The sequence below is a fragment of the Lissotriton vulgaris genome, chromosome 8, assembly GCF_964263255.1.
Source record: "Lissotriton vulgaris chromosome 8, aLisVul1.2, whole genome shotgun sequence".
NCBI classification, from domain to species: domain Eukaryota; kingdom Metazoa; phylum Chordata; class Amphibia; order Caudata; family Salamandridae; genus Lissotriton; species Lissotriton vulgaris.
In genome coordinates this window covers 531,345,946-531,364,547 of record NC_141696.1, presented here as the reverse complement: position 1 = coordinate 531,364,547, position 18,602 = coordinate 531,345,946, and the positions used below count along the sequence as shown (strand labels likewise).

Sequence of the window (18,602 nt, the reverse complement as noted above, 5' to 3'; positions counted from 1 at the left end):
CGAAGCCACTTCAGACGCCCGGTGTTGATCACCCGGCGGCCGGCCCCAGTGTCCACTCGAGGCCCCGGACTCGGGTCCGCTGCGGCCGTAAACTTCAGTCGGACATTGCTCCCACTTGCAAAGAGTCGCAAGCCTCAGGATTACACCGCAGGACGCCTGGGCACATCGGCTTCCACATCGTGTCTTCTAAAAACAGGATCACCGGCAGGATAGTCACAAAGAAGGAGACGGTCTACGGAGCCGAGGGACTACACGTCCGATCAGGTCGCCATCTTGGCTCCACTCCCCTGGCTTCACTCTTAGTTCACTAATAGCATTGTCATCTGGGCAGGAGCAGGAATATGTCCAAGTTCATGTTTAAAAACTCACTTTTCATAAATATATTACTAAGGCACTACGTGGTACTGCACTCTCATTTACAGACAGCACATTTCCATTGAAATGGTCACAAGCCTTTTCCACCAACATGTAGTTTCACTGAAAAAACTATATAGCACAAACAATTTTGGAAATTGGGATTCCGCAAAAATATTTTACATTTGAACATCACCAAGTAAAGTGTTCTGATCTGTTTTGAGCCTATAAAGGTATTTTTTCCAACCACAGAATTAAACACGTGTTTTCATAACAAATTAAATATATTTGAAATGTTTGAACAATCACTTATTAGCTATTTCAGTGTTGTGTTAGAAAAAAAGCCATAAATCTTACAGCCTTTTATTTCACATGCTTTCCACAGTGTGATTGTCATATAGTTCACTTTATAAAATCCTCTAGCTTCACTCACAGATAGAAAAGTAAATGTAGGAAGACAAACAGACTTTTGACCTCTGGCACTGAAAGAGCAAATGTGACCAGATAAGATTCAAAGGCATCTTTAATGCTCATTCACTTTGTGAGCAAGCAGAACGCCTGTTGTCCGCTCTCCTTTTGGCAGGCAAGTAGGCCCTAAAAATAACTTGTCCTGTAGCGAGTGGGGTTTTTCAAGCCCTGACCTTGGTTAATTTTGTGAATTTGGATGCAATGGGAAATTAATGTAGCCTTGATCCGGGGTGTGGAATTTAATAAAATATCTACTTGTCCATGGGGCAGGTTGCTTCATAAATCTAATAGTCCTGTAACAAAATTCACTTGTCCCTTTTGTGCCATGTAATGCGATGACAAATTATGGCAGCAATCTCAACATACAAGAGCTCCGCAATACCATCTCTGATTATTCGTGGGCTCCTTCCATAGTACGGTTTGAATACTATTGATTGCCTTATGTTGCCACACTTCCGCAGATCTGCATACTGGCGCTGAAGGTAATGGTAAGCAACAGTTCCAGAGTTGGAATACCCTTTTGAATCTATGCAAAACTACTAACTTGCATGTTTTAAGGATTTTCACCAACTCTTCTCTAATCTTTTTCCATACTAAGAAAGGTTGGAAATTTACTCCTGACAAAGGCAGATCTAAAACTGCTTCCAGGGTTGGGAAAGTGAGTTTGCTAACACTCAGATTTTCACATGAGCAAATCTACACCTGCATATTTTCTCATGCTAATGCCGTTAACAAATATTTTCTAGGAGTACTACTTCTTGGCCTACTTCTGTAACGTCTTGTGTATTCACAAAAGTTGTATATCTGCACTTAATGCAGGGACATCCCTGCACTTTTGAGAATGTATTTATTAATTGGGCCCCTAATTATGTCTGGTGTTAACCATGACCTTTTGTTTTTATTCAAATTCTATTTCTCTCTGTATATCGGCTAGCTTCCCTGTGAGTAACAGCATTCTGTTCTTTCACAAGAAGCATAATCGACACAGTCATTTTGTTCAGTGTCAGGAACTACTGTGGCACTGTGTGCTTTTTAAGACCAAAACAATTTTTGATTTTCCAATGTTTGTTATAATGATGAGGGCCCGGCAGCTTTTACAAAAACCATGCCAAAACATGTCACGCATTGGCAAAACCAATCGGCTGACCAACAATTTTAGACATATTGGCTTTACCAGTGCTTATTTTTTAATGTTTCCCATATCCTTATTAAAACTGGTTACACTGATTTTCCATTATGAATATTTTTGGAAAATACTAGCATACATTAACACATTTTACCAAATGATGCTTCAATAAACCAGTACCTAAAATGTTACAGTAGATTACGAAATGTTTTTGCATTTTTTTGTGAACATTTTATTTTGAATGCAAATAATAATCTTGCTTTCAAGCTTTTGCATATATTTGCATCTAATCAGAGAGCATTCTGGGAGAAGTCTACAAAGCCTCATATTGCTAAACATTGAAAATGTGTATACACATTTTTATACTGGAACCACTGTCAGTAGTACAGTCCGAGCTTACAACATGTACCTAGATCGCTCACCCTAATGATAAAGGTTTTACATTAAGGAATGTACAACAAATAAGGGAACTGGAGGGGCTAATATTTACCAGGGTCGGGTGTACAAGCCCCTGAAGTAGTCAGACCAAAAAAGGATACACTGTTTGCATTAACAAATGGACACAAATATTAACTTAATTGCAGGAAATGCCTTTTCGTGATTCATAATGTGGTACTATAAACTGGCAGTCAAAGGGTTTGTGATGTAGGGGGTTAGGCCGAATTGTCCCAAGGACAAAATACACTTAAATACATGTTGCCCTTGACCCCAAACAATATGTCCCGAGCATCAGGCTCTAGAATTCCACATTCCTGCTTGAATATGTTATCTTTTTACATGATATACTTCAAAATTATGTTTTCCAAATGAATAAAGAGGCCAAACCCAGTTTTGGGATGCTTGTGTTCCAGTTCAGAGGATTTTGCTTGGCAATTATGATTTATATAGGGATCAGGCCTACTCGGAGGTACCATAGTGTGCAAAAAACAAAATGGGTTGGAATGCTACTTTGAGGTAATGTCAGTGATGAGACTTTTTGCAAGAATTTCTGCCATAACGGAGTACTTTCAAAATTATGGTAGTTATGATTTTTCAGTGTATTTATTTATTTTGCCATTTATAGAGCGCCTGGTTACACCGCCGGTGTGTCCCCGCTCTAGTAGCCAAACAGATATCCAACTGTGAGGGATAAGGATAGATAGTCCGCTGCCTCTGGCCTGTAGAAAGGACATTGCGGGGAGGTCAATAGACAGCAGGAGGAAAAAGCCAAGTATTTAGTTTCCTGCGAAAAGTCATTTTAACTGGCTCTGTTATTTCAGCTGGTAAAGTGTTTCATTGTTTTGCTGCTAGGAAACTAAAGGAACGCCCACGCATCCTAGACTTTTTTGATTCCTGGAGTCCTAGATAGTTCTTTACCCTTAGATCTTAAGTTTCTTAGGTATGTGAGTTGCTATCAGGGTTTGAAGGTAAAGTGGCCCTTTCTTTACCAGAATGCAGTGGCACATTGCTTTAATCAATATTCTCTTTTCGATTGGCAGCCAATGCAGTCTGGCTAAGGCTTTTGATATGGATGTGCTTTTATGGAGGTTCTTCACTAGACGAGCTACTGCATTTTGTTTGGATTACAGCTTCATTATTTCTTTTTTCGCTGCACTAAGATACAGGACATTTCCATAGTCAATTTGGGAGATGACCATGGCATGTACTATAGTTTTTCTGGAGCCGACAGGCTATAGATCCAGGACCTTTCGAGTTCCGAAGCATTTACCTGTGACTCACCAGATTGGACTCTCAAATGTCAGCTTTGATTCGAGCCCGATGCCCAGATGTTTTACTTCACCTTTAGGAGTTGGCAGCTGTCCCAATGTAATAAGCCACCATGCCGATGACCAGATACATGCGGCTTTTTCAACAATCATCACCTCTGTGTTGATGCCATTAAGTTTCAAGCAGTGATTCGACATCCATGTTCCATGCATTGTGAGAATTGGTGGGCAGCCACCCCGGGTTTTGGGACATAGTAATTTTATGTTCTGGCTTGACAGGTCAGCTGGGCAGAGGTTGTGTGCTTCCACAATAATGTGCTCGCCATCAGCTGTGATGATTTTGTTTATTTATCCAGCTGATTGTGCTTGAACATTCAGGGGCAAAGCCGTGACATTGTAATGCTGCAAAAAGGTCTTCGATATTTAGATAATTTATGTTGCTAGTCTTTCTCTGGGCAAAGCCGTGACATTGTAATGCTGCAAAAAGGTCTTCGATATTTAGATAATTTATGTTGCTAGTCTTTCTCTGGCAGCAGCACAGATAGGGACGGGCAGTCCCTACGTGGATTTTTAGGCTAGACAGTGCAACAGTCATCTAACACTTTTAACCTACCATTATATTATTCTACAGTTCTTTGCTCTCACACAAATACATATTCTATTTACATATAATGCTTCACACAACAATCTTTTTAAGCCAGACTTTTTGCCATTGCTTGCAGTAATTTATTGAGCCATGGTACTGGGGGCCAGGTTAAAAAAAGAATTATATTTTTTAACAATGAGAGACTAGTTATGGGTTAGCTCTTCAGTACTGATGACTGTCCAAGAAAATTGAATGAGTAGACCGAAACTTCAACAATTCATTCAGTGGACGAATATACATGAATTATCAATAAAATCTTTTTTTTGTATAACATGGAGATTGTTGTCCAACTTAACATTTTTTAAGGTGTTATTTGAGGTGTAAAAGATAGCTTGTTTTGATATGCTTCTGTTGGTGCCACTCTTTCTTGTTGACTATGAAAGCAAAATAATTAATTTTTGATAAATGAAAAGGGTTTGTAGCAGTACCATATTTTATTGATCTTTGTTTTCATTGTTAAATTACTTATTTGAATAGACTGACATATGCTATAATTACAGCTGTAAAAATGTTAAAGAATTGTTTTTGTAATGAAGTGATGCCCTCATAGGTATTTACTGCCCGTTAAACTCGTATCTTGCCAAGTTTTCTCCATCTTCAAATTTGTTCACACCCGGCCTTCTTCCTTCACCTCATTTTTGCTATTTTCCCCGTCTCTCTTACAGATGACTTAGTGGTTGTAGCTTTGCTTTGTTGTGCAGGTCTGTAGTCCTACCGCAAGGGTTACGTGCTGTTCTTGCTGAACCCATTTCCCCATCTCCCCTAAGGTCAGCAGTAACATTTTCCCTGCCTTTCCTTTCAGTCAGTCGTACACAGATTATGTAAGTAAGAGCATTATCATTATCAAAAATACAATATATGTACACTAGTGTGTGTGCATTGAAAATAACTAATGTACCCGTTTTTCCATGACTGGTTTGTTCAGCTGTGTTTATGTCACCACTGTCCATCCTCCCTACTTACCGTTGTTTGATCAAGTGCACTGAGGCCAGTCAGCTAGGGCACTGCACAACAAATAGTTCCCATGCAGATTTGGGTTCAGGAAAGCCGGGGGCAGCAGTAAGTCATAGTCATCAGGTGGTTGTGACAGTAACACCTTAAGTTACAGACTTTCATGATCCGCAACGTCTGTCAACCGATCCCACCATACTCAGCCTAATGGTATAGTTCAGCTCAACTGGAACAGCACTCGCCACAACTTGTAAGTGCACAGGACTAAAAATCCACTCTATGAGTGGACACAAGCATCTCTTAAACCAACCTTGCCAAGCCGACCAGGTGTGAATGGTCAACAACAGGCTTTTTTGCATCCCTTACACAAAGATGGACCTAAGTCACTGAAACATCTGTTAGGACCAAGCAAAAGACAGTACAACTGTTTGAGAGCAAGCTATGTATTAATGTACACCTATCCGCAAATTCTTGCTAATATGAGCAAAGTACATTCTCAATGGGCACGATTTGGAGCATTCAACAGAACTTCATACACTACACTAAACCTTCCCTCACAGGCCACAGTCCATGTACAAACATTTCTAACCACATATAAGCGCATCAACCCGCAGCAAAACAGACATGTTTAAATGCTCTGAAGCTGCATAAGTGAAAGCAATGTACGGCACACATTTCAAGTTATAATAGCAACATAAAACGCCCCTGGAATACATTTAAGGCTGCCAAAGGTATTGTATAAACCAGAAACGCCCCTAAAGCACATTTATATTTAATAATAATAATTTATTGGGGATGGCTGTGGCAAACTGGCCAAAACAGATCTTCAAACCGAATTTTAGGCTTGTCCATCGTGTGGCATTTTGGTTGCATATGTGTTAATTACAAACAAGTTCCAAGGACGCACTGAAGCACCACGGGATTACAAACCGAGATAGCGGAAAGCCCACTGAGGGAATAAGAGGCCCCGTACTTTCGCTAAAAGTAGTCAAGAATTTCATGGGTCCTCGTCATATTAGGAAATTCATTAAATCTACGAGGAAAGGTTTTCCCAAAATTAAGAGTTTGAACCCACACGAGGGAGACTCCTGCATTTTTTTAACCCGTTGCGTGCGTCATGAGTGCAGCTCAACTGTGCCTCATGACGAGCTGAGCTCGTCACGGCCGGTGGAACGTTCGCACGCTGGGATAATTTCCCCGCTGTGCTGAACGTTAGAAAAACGGGTGTGGCCGTGACAAGCTCAGCTCGTCATGAGTGCAGCTCTGCTGTGCCTCATGACGAGCTGAGCTCATCACCAGCACAGCGGAGCCACACCCCCCCTCCCCCCAATTACGGTGAAATCGTTTAATGTTTTAACTAATATGTTTTCATCCTTCCTATGAATTGCATTATATATATATATATATATATATATATATATATATATATATATATATGAATGAAATTGCAAAGTTACAAATGTGTCGTGATTTTTGGTAAAAGCATATATAAATATTTGATACAGTTAACAAGCCTGTGGAACTATATTTGAGTGTGGGGGGGGGGGGGTGTATGTGTAAGTTGTGACTGAGTGTGAGACCGTTTGCAGAATTTTATACTTCAGTGTAACCCATGGTGAGGTTGGACACAGAAAGGTAATACTTTTTGATTTTACTGCATATGCGTTAGCCAAATTAATTTGAAATGTAATACTTTCTTCACAAGTTTCACAAATCAAAATCCTTGCATAAGGATTTGAGGCAATAGATCCCAACGGTCTTGCTTGACGTTGTTTAATCAGGATTGCAGTTTTATTGAGTGGTGGCATTTGAATCAAGATAAAAGCAATCCATTTATGTATACATGTTTTAGTACTTATAAAGTACGAACCTAGATAGCTGCCAATGAAGCGCTGCACAGGGCAAAGCCCAAATGTAGATACATAGGTTAAAGGGGAACAGAAGGAGGAGGGAGAGCTCGTGAAAAGGTTGAGAAGTCAGCTATTATATTCTTAAAGAGTTTGTAAAGTGATGGCAGAATATGTAAACACTTCCTTTACTGTTAGTGTAGACTTATTTCTGGCCCATAAAATCTCTGGAAATTTGCAGAAAGTACCTTTCTAGCCTAGGTAGAGCAGAATAACTTGATCCTCATAGAGCAAGGTGGCTTCAAAGACGGCCACTCAACAATAGACAATTGCCTTAGCATATGGGCAATAGCAAAAAAAAAAAAAAAAGCAATCGAATTACTAGGTAAACTGTTTTGCCAATTTTCGAGCCGCCTTTGATTTGGTTGATCGCAAGCTATTGTGGAATATGTTGAGGAGGCTTGGAATCAATACAACGGTACTCTCACTAATTCAGGAAATGTACTCGCTGAACTGGGCCAGGGTAATCTTGGACAAGCTTGGGAAGCTACCCAAGAAAATTCAGCTAAAGAATGGGACCATGCCAGGCTTGTGTTCTGGCTCCAAAGCTATTCTCTTTGTTCCTGTCTGACTTACCAAATACATTACGTAAGGCTGGTGGGTTAAGCCCCAAGATTGGGGGGGGACCCACATATGTCTGCTAGACGCTGACGAACTGGTGTTGTAAAAGAAACTGGAATTTTTTTGTGATTACTGTTCAAAGAAATGCCTTAATTTAGAAAAGACTAAAATAATAGTGCTAAGGAAAGGGATCCTTTAATTGGCAACAGGGAGAGGTCAGAGTTGAGGTGGTGGACAAATATAAATATTTGAGTAGGTGGCTCAATACCAAACTAAATTGGAAGGACCACATAGAATCATGAAAAGTAAAGTCTCCTACTTCAGTATAGAGCCTAAAACAATTTAAGCCGAAATATGGAGGCCGGTCTCTGAGGCAAATTCTTATCAGCTTTCAATGCAATGGTCCACACACAATTCCAATATGGAGGGGAGGTTTTCTCTTTAGGCGGAAAAATGGATTGGCATTTAGAGGGTAAATGTGTGAAACAGCTCCTTGCTCTCCCAGTATCAACTATGATCCAGGCAGTGAGAGTAGTATGCCAACTTAATGCGTGGAACTATCAGGGAGGACAAGCTACACTGAACTTCTGGCAGAGATTGAGCAGAGAAGAGACCCCCCAAAATATCACACCTTTGTAGAAGAGAAATAAAGGAAAGTGAACTAAATCGGCTTACCAGGTTAGTCATACACTAGGCAACATTGGAGTTGAACTTACTCTAGAAGCAGAACAATGGAAATAAGGGCAGCAGATCCCCAAACAGGAGCTACATGCTATTATAGCCAAAAAGGCTTGAGAAGAAGATCTACGTTATCTGCAGAGCAAATAGTCTACCCCGTTCCTGGTAAATGGGTGGAGTAATAATCATATGTTCCCGTACAGTGAGTCAATGCTAAGTCCTAAGCTTAAAAACATAGTATTGAAATTTAGACTTGGCTAGAACCCATGTAATGCAGACAGGAAGATAAAAACTGCAATGAGAAATGAACTGGGTTTGTGTACATGCGGGCTACAGGTATAATGCAGTGGCCATATATCTTGCTGGACTGTTTGTGGTTTCTAGAAGAACGGAAGGAATTTTTAAAACCTCTTTTTGTTACTTATAAAATTATTATTAAGGATCAAGCTGTAGGTCTGTTGATACTAATGAGATTTTTTTAAGTTGTATGTGCAATAGGATGGTTTTTAATTGCAATACAGGAGTCCCTAAAAAATTGTTAGTATGATATATAATGGGATAAGGGGCAGAAATTAGATTCTCCCCACAGTTTAAGGACGTTCTGGAGTCCCCATATTCATACTGAAATGTACACTTTGTAATTCTTCCCATAACTAGTCAAGAATTAAAAGCTATTTGCTATAGAGTGGCACTGCTCCCATTGTAAGTTGCATCAGGTTTTTATTGTGCTTTGTATTGTTTTTATTTATTAAAAACGGGGGGGTTGGTCCTACTGGGGTTGTATTGTTTTTATGGCTGCACCTTTTGTATTCTTGGGATTTTTTAAATTGTACGTTTTATTGTAGCGCCTTTTACGGCTATATTGGCTGAATAAAGTATATTGATGATATCCTGTCTAGCCCTAAACAGGTGTTTCATATTTACCTCTCAGTGCAATTCATATAAGGGTTTGGTATGATCTTTGGGTCAGTACTTATAGGTTAAATAACTGTCGCCAGACCAGTCAATCAGTGTATTTGTTAGGTGACGAGACATTGACAAGTTTTCATACATTTTTTTAATTGTTTATAACGTGGACTTTACTATATTCGGATGCTGTTGTGCAGAATGGATAAGGCCGACAATAATAATGTTACTTGGCACTACTGGTAGTACTTGTCATTTGCAAGTGCGCCCGGTTCTTTAACTTGTGCCAGTTTTTGTTTTTTTATCACCAATTAACATTTTTGGGTATGGGGCTCGCAAAGAGCCCAGGAGAAAACTGATGCATTAAACGCCAGAGCTACCAAAAGTCCCAGGTCTATACATGCATGAGCAACTTCTATAGTCCATGATTCTCACTTTGCAGTACTGTCGAGCGCATAAAGCCAGAACTACAAATCCCATAATGCAAAGAAAAACCTGGAATGGATAAGGGGAAACTTGAGAGCTCTAAAAGCTGGCATGGTCACATGAATAACTGGGCATAATCAGCGATGATCATGCTTAGGATGAAAGAATGAGCACAATAACAGGCTAACTTCATTGTGACAAGCAGTGAAAGCGGGATGTGGTCACATAAAAAACTGAGCATAACAGTCAGCGATGCTCAGGATCAACGAATGAGCACAATAACAGGCTACCTTCAGTGTGACAAGCATCACAAAGGGGCGGAACAGCCGTGCAGGGGTCTTATCTCCCCAGCTTCACCGCACTTGCACACGCGTCCCCCCCCCATGCAGTTGGCATCACGGCAGTTGCTGCCAGGCTGCCTGTGTGCCGGTGGCCTTTTACCTTCGCTCTTGCCCAGGATCCGGCAGACCAGGTTCTGCAGTAGAACGTTGGGGGAGCGCTGGTCCGGGTTCGCCATTCTAGAGCCCGGGGAGCAGGGCCCGCGCACCCTCCGGTCCCTCCTAAGCGTCGGTTCTGCAGTTAACTACGGCTCGTAGCAACGACGCCATTTTAACTAAACCCGCCGAAAGAAACGCCGGTGTTTCGCCCACAAGCCCCTCCCGCTGCTCCCACAACTGACAGGGTTCGCTCTCATCACTTCCCCCTACGTCCACTACGTTGCAGTGAGCGCGATTACTTAGTTCCGGGGAAGAAAGTGGCCGGCCGCTTCCTTTCTCTAGCTGCTAAGCAAAAGCCGGGGAAACTTAAAAGAGTGGCAATTTTTCTTGATACTGGTGAAGCAGGTCGCGGGATGACTGTTTAGTAAGGGAGTGATAAAATAAATTGTCACTAATCGGAATTTGAGCAACATTCATATTCAATGGGTAAGGGTTCATGTAAGAGAACTAACAACATAGCTGGCAAACGCAGGTGTGACTGGCAATGTAAACCAGCCCTGGATGTTTATATTTTCTGTACATAGTCGTAAATTGTACTTTTCTATTAAACGACGCTAACCCTTTCCAAGATTATGCTGGAGAAACTACCCCCAAGGAAAGTTTACAGACAATGGGGCATATATGCAAGTTCCTAGTGCCACCAGAGCGTCACTTTTTTGACGCTCCTGTCGCGCTGTGAGCCAGCCCATATTTGCAAAGCCACTTTGCATGGCTTAACACAGCCTTGTTAATATGGCCCTATTTCACGCAGAGTTCTGCGTCAGAGGGGCGTGTCATGGGTGTTGCTGTGGGTGTTCCCAAGCAACACCCATGTCTTTTTGACACTGCTTCAGATTTATAAGTATTAGTAAATCTGAGGCAGCGCCATACTCTAATGCCTCTCCAGGGAAGATGTTGAAGTGGCGCAATGAGGAGACATACTTTAGTTTCTCCTCTCCTTTTTTTTGCTCTTTATATGTGTGCTGCAGCACACGTAGAAGGAGCAAAACGCAATTAATTATTGTTTTTGTGCTGGAAGGTGCCCCTTCCTACACAAACACATTCATGCCTGCAACATAGGCACCCTTGTACCATGGTTCAAGGGTGCCTGCATTGGTGCTCGGCTTGCTGTTAAAGTGCTGGCACAGGGGTGCGCTGTATTCTTGTAAATACAGTGCATCCTTGTGTTTTATTTCAGTGACTCAGCTCCGCGCAGCAAAATTTGCTTGCGGCGCTGCTCCATTTCACTGTAAATAGGCCCCAATGTATTTAACAGAATAACTTATCTCATTTTTTTTACAGCCAGTTCCAAAGAAGGATATACAATCGTACCTCAACACACCCTTGTTGTCTCAAATGGTCAGAAAGCAGGTTTAATGACAAGCGTAGCAGCCTCAAGATAAATAACGACCCGAACACTGCTGATGTATAAATTCTAAATGAGAGAGACATTGAGATGAGCTCGCATACATGTCACACATCTCCCTTTTTAGGTCTCGGCCTGATCCAGCGGATGCGCTGGTATGGCCGAGACATTTAGTAGCTGCTTTGAAAAGTGCTACTTTCCCGGCGACCAGCTTACTATCACGCGCACAAGCACGCGCATGACGTGCACAGCTGCCATTGGGTGCTCTCACTTTCGCCGCACAAGCACGCGCTGTTGCTGAGCTCTTTCACTTACACACAACTCCCGTTTGTTTCAACGCAACTCCCCCGGGAATCTGTTAGCCCTAGCAAATCTTTCATACGCTCACACCGGGCCCCATCTCACCCCCCACAGGCTCCCTACTACCCGCAAACTACCAATAACCTCATCAGCCCCTGCAGAGCCTCTCTACTAGTCTCGCAAAGTCTCCTCCTTACTCCATAGCTGTGGCTGCACGGCCCTCTCGGGCCATTATATGCTACATAAACAATAAAACTTTATAAATAAAGGTCTAATAAACCAATCTTAAACACCAACAATTGTACTGCTTATGTTAATATACAAATACCTCATGCCTACAACACAGAAAAAACATAAATACAGTACTTAAGGCACAGGCTTAAATTCGCCTTTATTTGTAATCTAAAGTTTAGAGTGTATATATGTGTTCCCTGGAAGAGAGCACATGTGACCCTATTTAAAACAGCAATGTATCATGTGTGTCTTCATTCCACAAGGCTCACACATGAAAAGAATGCACATTTTTTAAACAGCACTTCTTCATCACTCATTATTTCAAAACACTGAATCAAAGGCGAGGAATCATTTCAGGTGGACAGTGCATGTCTTCCATCTGACCAGGGCCTAATACACAGCTTTCTAAACTTTTCATATTGGAGACACACTTTTTGGAGATGCATAATTTTGTGACACAGTAAGGCAGTGTAGCGAGCCCGAACCACCTAACGGGGTTCGGGGGAGGGGGGGGGGGGGGGGGGATGGGGGTACTCCCCTCAGAAGAAAATGTTGAAATAAAAGTGGGCAAATTGTCTCCCTCTGTCTGTCTCCCTCCCTCTGTCTCCATCCCTCAGTCTGTCGCCCTCGGTCTTCCTATCTCTGTCTGTCGCCCTCGGTCTCCCTATCTCTGTCTCCATCCCTCTGTCTCTGTCCGTCTGTCTCCGTCCCTCTGTCTTTCTCCCTCTGTCTCCCTCCTTCTGTCTCCCTCCCTCTCTCCCTCTCTCTCTCTGTCTCCCTCTCTCTCTCTGTCTCCCTCTCCCTCTGTCTCCTTCCCTTTTTCTGTCTCCCTCTCCTTCCCTCTGTCTCCCCATGTCTCCCTCACTCTGCCTCCCTCCCTCTGTCTCCCTCTCTCTGTCTCCCTCTGTCTCACTCTCTGTTTCTCTGCCTCTCTGTCTCTGCCTGTCTGTCTGTCTGTCCCTGTCTCTGTCTGTCCCTGTCTCCCTCCGCCTCCCTCTGTCTCTCTGTCGCTGTCTGTCTCTGCCTCTATCGGTCTGCCCTGTCTCTGCCTCTATCTGTCTCTGTCTCCCTCCCTCTCTCTGTCTCCCTCCCTCCCTCTCTATCTCTGTCTCTCTCTCTCCCTCTCTCTCTCTCTCTCTCTCTCTCTACCTCTCTCTCTACCTCTCCCTCTCTGTCTCCCTCCCTCTCCCTCTCTGTCTCCCTCTCTCTTGTCTCCCTCCCTCTTGTCTCCCTCCCTGTTGTCTGTCTCCCTCCCTCTGTCTGTCACCCTCTATCTGTTTCCATCACTCTCTCTCTGTTTCCATCCCTCTGTTTCCGTCCCTCTGTCTGCGTCCCTCTGTCTCTGTCCCCCTCCCTCTGTCTTTCTCTCTCTGTCTCCCTCTCTCTCTGTCTCCCGCTCTCTCTGTCTCCCTCCCTCTGTCTCCCTTTCTCACTGTCTCCCTCTCTCTCCCCCTCTCCCTCTGTCTCCCTCCCTTTGTCTGTCTCCCTCTCCTTCCCTCTGTCTCCCCCTGACTCCCTTCCTCTGTCTCACTCTGCCTCCCTCCCTCTGTCTCCCTCTCTCTGTCTCCCTCCCTCTCCCCCTCTGTCTCTCTGCCTCTGCCATGTCTGTCTGTTCCTGTCACCCTCTCTCTGTTGCCGTCCCTCTCTCTCTGTTTCCGTCCCTCTGTCTGCGTCCCTCTGTCTCTGTCCCCCTTCCTCTTTCTTTTTCTCTCTGTCTCCCTCTCTCTCTGTCTCCCTCTCTCTCTGTCTCCCTCCCACTGTCTCCCTCTATCTGTCTCCCTCTCTCTCTCCCTCTCTCTCCCCCTCCCTCTCTGTTTCTCTGCCTGTCTGCCTCTATCTGTCTGTCCCTGTCTCTGCCTCTGTCTGTCTGTCCCTGTCTCTGTTTGTCCCTGTCTCCCTCCCTCTTTCTCCCTCTCTCTCTCTCCCTTCCTCTGTCTCCCGCCCTCTCCCACTCTGTCTTTCTGCCTCTCCGTCTCTCTGTCTTTCTCTGCCTCGACCTGTCTGCCCCTGTCCCTGTCCCTGTCTCTGCCTCTATCTGTATCTGTCTGTCTCTGTCTCCCTCTCTCTGTCTCCACCCCTCCCTCACTCTCTCTCTCTCTCTCTCTCTCTGTCTAACTCACTCTGTCTCCCTCCCTCTTGTCTCCTCCTCTTGTCTTCCTCTTGTCTGTCTCCCTCCCTCTGTCTCCCTCCCTCTGTCTCCCTCTCCCTCTGTCTCCCTCTCTCTCTGTCTCCTTCTCCCTCTGTCTACCTCTCTCTCTGTCTCCCTCTATCTGTCTCCCTCTCCCTACCCCGGACTCCCTCTCTCTGTTTTCCTCTCTCTCTGTCTCCTCTCTCTCTGTCTCCCTCTCTCTTGGTCTCCCACGGTTTCCCTCTCTGTCTCCCTCCCTCTTTCTGTCTCCCTCTGTCTGTCTCCCTCCCTCTGTTGCCCTCCTCCCTCTGTCTGTCGCCCTCTGCCTCCTTCTCTGTCTCCCTCCCTATGTCTGTCGCCCTTTGCCTCCTTCTCTGTCTCCGTCCCTCTTTCTCCCTCCCTCTATCTCCCTCCCTCTGTCTCTCTTTCTCTGTTTCTCTCCCTGTTTCCCTCCCTCTGTTTCCCTCCCTTTGTCTCCCTCCCTCTGTCTCCCTCCCTCTGTCTTCCTCTTTCCGTCTCCCTCTGTCTGTCACCCCCTGTCACCTCACCCCAGCTTCCCGGGCACACACACAGCTGCACCCAAGCACTTCACAGGTCTTTAAAAGACCATTTACTTGTTAACGAGGCTTTGTTTTGAATCGCCCGCACGGCAGAGTGTCTAGGAATGCCTCTTAATTAGCAGCAGTTATGTGCCCGCGACACACCCACCATTTGCAGGCAACACAGTACTGTGTTGGGACACACCGTTTGGAAACTCTGGCCTAATACATCTCTGCCCACACCTGCATTTTCTCTCTTGTCCCTTTTTCCATAGCGATGGACCTTCAAACTCAAACACTGCTGAACTACAAACTTAATTCGAACTTTAAACAGCACCCCCACAGAGTGAGGCATACTAAAACCAAACCATACCATACATTCTTCCTACTTTGTACTTACTTACTACCAGAACAAGCATTGGCAAAGCCAATGGGTCTCGCCTTTGGGACCTTATAAGTGTTTAGCCATGCAACAGTTGATGTTGTTGCACAAAGGAAATTGTACTGCATAACTAAATACTTATAAGGCCCCAAAGGCGAGACCTATTAGATATGCCAATGCTTGTTTATTTGCAAGCTAAACAAATTGCCATCCACCATTATCGGATTCTTGAACCTCAGTCTCAGAAATCTCAGTCCCTGTACGTTCTATTCACACCTATTTTTCTGATCACACCCTCAACAAAAACTGTTGGGGTTTTGCACCAAATAAATTTAATGTGCAAGGCCAAGGCTGTGTGAGTCTCACATTACGCTGGACCAAGGGCAAATAAAGAAAACCATCACAGGCCAATATTCAAGTCAAAACCATAAGGGTTTATTCAAATATCAGAATCGTTATAGGAAGCAAAAAGATGAGACAATCGAATATTTCACTTTAAGGAAGAGGTAAACATATGGTCACTGTTAGAAATTGGGTTTCTAGGTGGCAGATGCACCCTGTCCAAGCAGGAAACAGAATCCTAGTCGTGGTAAGTTCGGAAACACACTTTAAATTTACCTGTTCTTACCCTCTGGCAGCTTGGCACAGAGCAGTCAGGCATAACTTAGCCTCTTAAGTGCTGCGTCGGGGCGTTGGCCGACGGCAGCACTACCTCCCCAGTGCTGCGCACGTCCATTGGACGTCCATTCAGCACTAGTTCCAATGGACAGCGCAGCACTGGGGAGGGATATTTGCGCCGCATCTAAGGTGTTAAGAGACAATGTGTAAAGTATTTGAACACAAAACACACCAACAAAGTGAAAACACCACAAAAATAATCTGCACCAGTTAAAAGAACCAGAATATTTTTATAATTAAAGCAAGACCAAAACGACAAAAATCCAATCCGTGTAAGTCGAGATATGAATTAACCACATGCGCGCTGCTCTGATTCTACTGGAATGCTGACTTTTTAAAAAACCCATTGTTCATGACGAGCTGGGCTCGTCATCAGTGTTTGAGGAGGCTACACCATGACGAGCCCAGCTCGTCATCAGCCTCGAAGGGGTTAAAAAAAATGTAATGCCAAAATAGCACTTAGAAGCAAATAGCGCTCAAAGAGTTAATAGCTCTCGATGGACTGGGACAGGGTCAAGAGTCAGGCCTCCTGTAATGGAACGCAGGCCGGTTACAGGACCCATGCAGAGCCCTCTGAGCAAAAGTACCTTAATCCTTGTCACAGCACAAGTTGCGTCAATTATCCCCACACAGTTGCATGGTTGCGTCTGATTTCTTCACACAACTGGGGCAATACATCATTTCTATTAAGGAAAGCACCAGTTCTGAGTAAGGCGATTTTGAATATTATGTGCCAGGTTAATCCACGCTGAAGGGGTGATGCGTCAACCCTCTCCAAGCAGTGGTGGCGATGCGTTGGTTCTGAAGCTGTGGTTCCGGAGGCGACGTGCTGGTTCCGTGTGTGATGCACCGGTCCCTGCAATAGTGGTGATGCGTCAATCCGAATGTCACAGCAGAAGAAAAGTCGGTTCTGATTGGATCAACTGCGTTGCTGCACAGGTTCTGTCTCCTGGAACAGAGGTGATGCGTCGACCCTGATGTCGCAACATGAGATGCGTCCATTCCAAATGGCTTTGATGTGCAGGTTCTGGCAGATGCAGCACTTTAAACTCACTTCCAAGGGCCCTTTATTGAATGGGCACCACGTGGCAGAGCAGATATGCAGAAAATAAAGGCCTGGGGCTGAGTTGAAAATTAAAGCAAAGTCTTTGATATCCCTGAGACTTCAGAAACAGGAGGCAAGCCAACAAGCCATTTGGAGGTATTTAGGTTCTGGGATGTAGAGATACAGGTCCTCTACTCACTCCCAGGCGAGAAGCAGCAGGCAGCAGGCCAACACAGCAAAGCAGTTCAGCAAAGTGAGAGTCCCTCTTGGCAGCACAACAGTCCTTCCTGGTAGAATGTTCTCAGTTCCAAAAGTGGTCTGACTTAGTGTTGTCAGAGGCCCAGTACGTACACCCAGTTGGGCCTTTGAAGTAGGGAGGCTTCAAAGAAATGCTTTGAAATGCACAAGTCCCTGGCTTTTCTTGCCCAGACTCACTCCAGGATGGGATTGCAGTCCTTTGGGAGGGGACAGGACCCAGCCCTTTCAGATATACATTTCAGCTCCTCCCTCCAATCCTGCTCAGTATGACCCATCAACATGCAGAAGGATACCCAGTCACACCTACCTATTGTGTGTGACTCTCTAGAGGGAATGCAGGAAGCCAGCTGTCACCCACCCAAGACATGCATTCTAGAGACAGGCAGAAGGTACCAAATGGTTTAAGTAGTCACGATTCACTTGATGTTGTGCTCTCGTTCCCACCACCAGGGGACCGAATTGTGGGGCTTTTCACTATTCTAATATGCTTCCAGGCACTCCCCCGTATGCATGTCCTGACTTTCAGGCATTTGGTTATCATTTAGGAATTGACATCCATTCCCAATCTATGCCGGGCTCATGCCTGAAACTCCATTACCCAGATTTCCCTGCTCACTGCTTTGTCTCCACCCCTGGAGGCCAAGGATGGGTGGAGGAATTCAGCATACCTGTGGCTGGCTGCTGCTAGCCTGCTCACACCTTATGCTCATGAGTACTGTTCCCGAACTGGCACTGCCTGCGGTGCTGCCTTAACTCCTGAAGCTTTGGTAATTCCCTGTTCCTGAACCGGCACTGTCTGCAGTGCTGCCTTGACTCCTGATCCTTAGCTCACTTCTTGTTCCTGCCCCAGCACTGCCTTCTATGCTACTTTTTTTTTTTTTTTTAAATTTTTTTTTTTGGTGCAAAACAAAGATAGTATGTACAGCTTCATCCATCGCGTGATCACACATTAAGTACTAGGTGAATGAAGTAATACAGTATACAGTAACGACAAAACGTATATCATCCACGTTAGTGCAAAGCATTTCAGGCCTTATCGGCGATGTGATGAATAGGGCTCTTCATGTGTCGTAGAAATACAGTTTGCGATTTTGTGTTTTGTTGGCTACTATTCGTCTGAGTCTTGCCTTTTTTATCTTACAACAAACATAAAACAGGAAAAACAGCACACTTAGTCCGGCACGTACTTGAAGTAGTAGCTTTCGGCACTCGTAGCACAGTCCATCTGCAAAGAGAGCAGTGCATTGTATCAAAGCCCCCTAATTCCCACACCCACCCTTACTACCTCCCAAGGCAGGTCTCACCCTGTTCCATTGCACACGCCCTATATATATTTATACACCCCATCAATGCTCCTCGTCACTCTCAGATCCTTCGATGTCATCCTCTTCCAGTGGTTCGCAGATATCCCCTCTATAGGAGTTCCAGGGTTTCCACACCCCATTCCATTTACGTGGGTTACCCCTC

The 18,602-nt window shown here is 44.4% G+C and overlaps 1 protein-coding gene across 1 annotated transcript in view; it reads right to left on the bottom strand.

Moving 5' to 3' along the window:
* TUBGCP3 (tubulin gamma complex component 3) overlaps positions 1-10,440 on the bottom strand; it is a 418,028-nt gene extending 407,588 nt beyond the window's left edge. Inside the window, exon 1 of the mRNA XM_086934339.1 lies at positions 10,171-10,440. Within this exon, the coding sequence (XP_086790465.1) occupies positions 10,171-10,246 (76 nt within the window). The 5' untranslated portion in view covers positions 10,247-10,440. The remainder of the gene's footprint in view (positions 1-10,170) is intronic.
* Between the last annotated feature and the right edge of the window lie 8,162 nt (positions 10,441-18,602).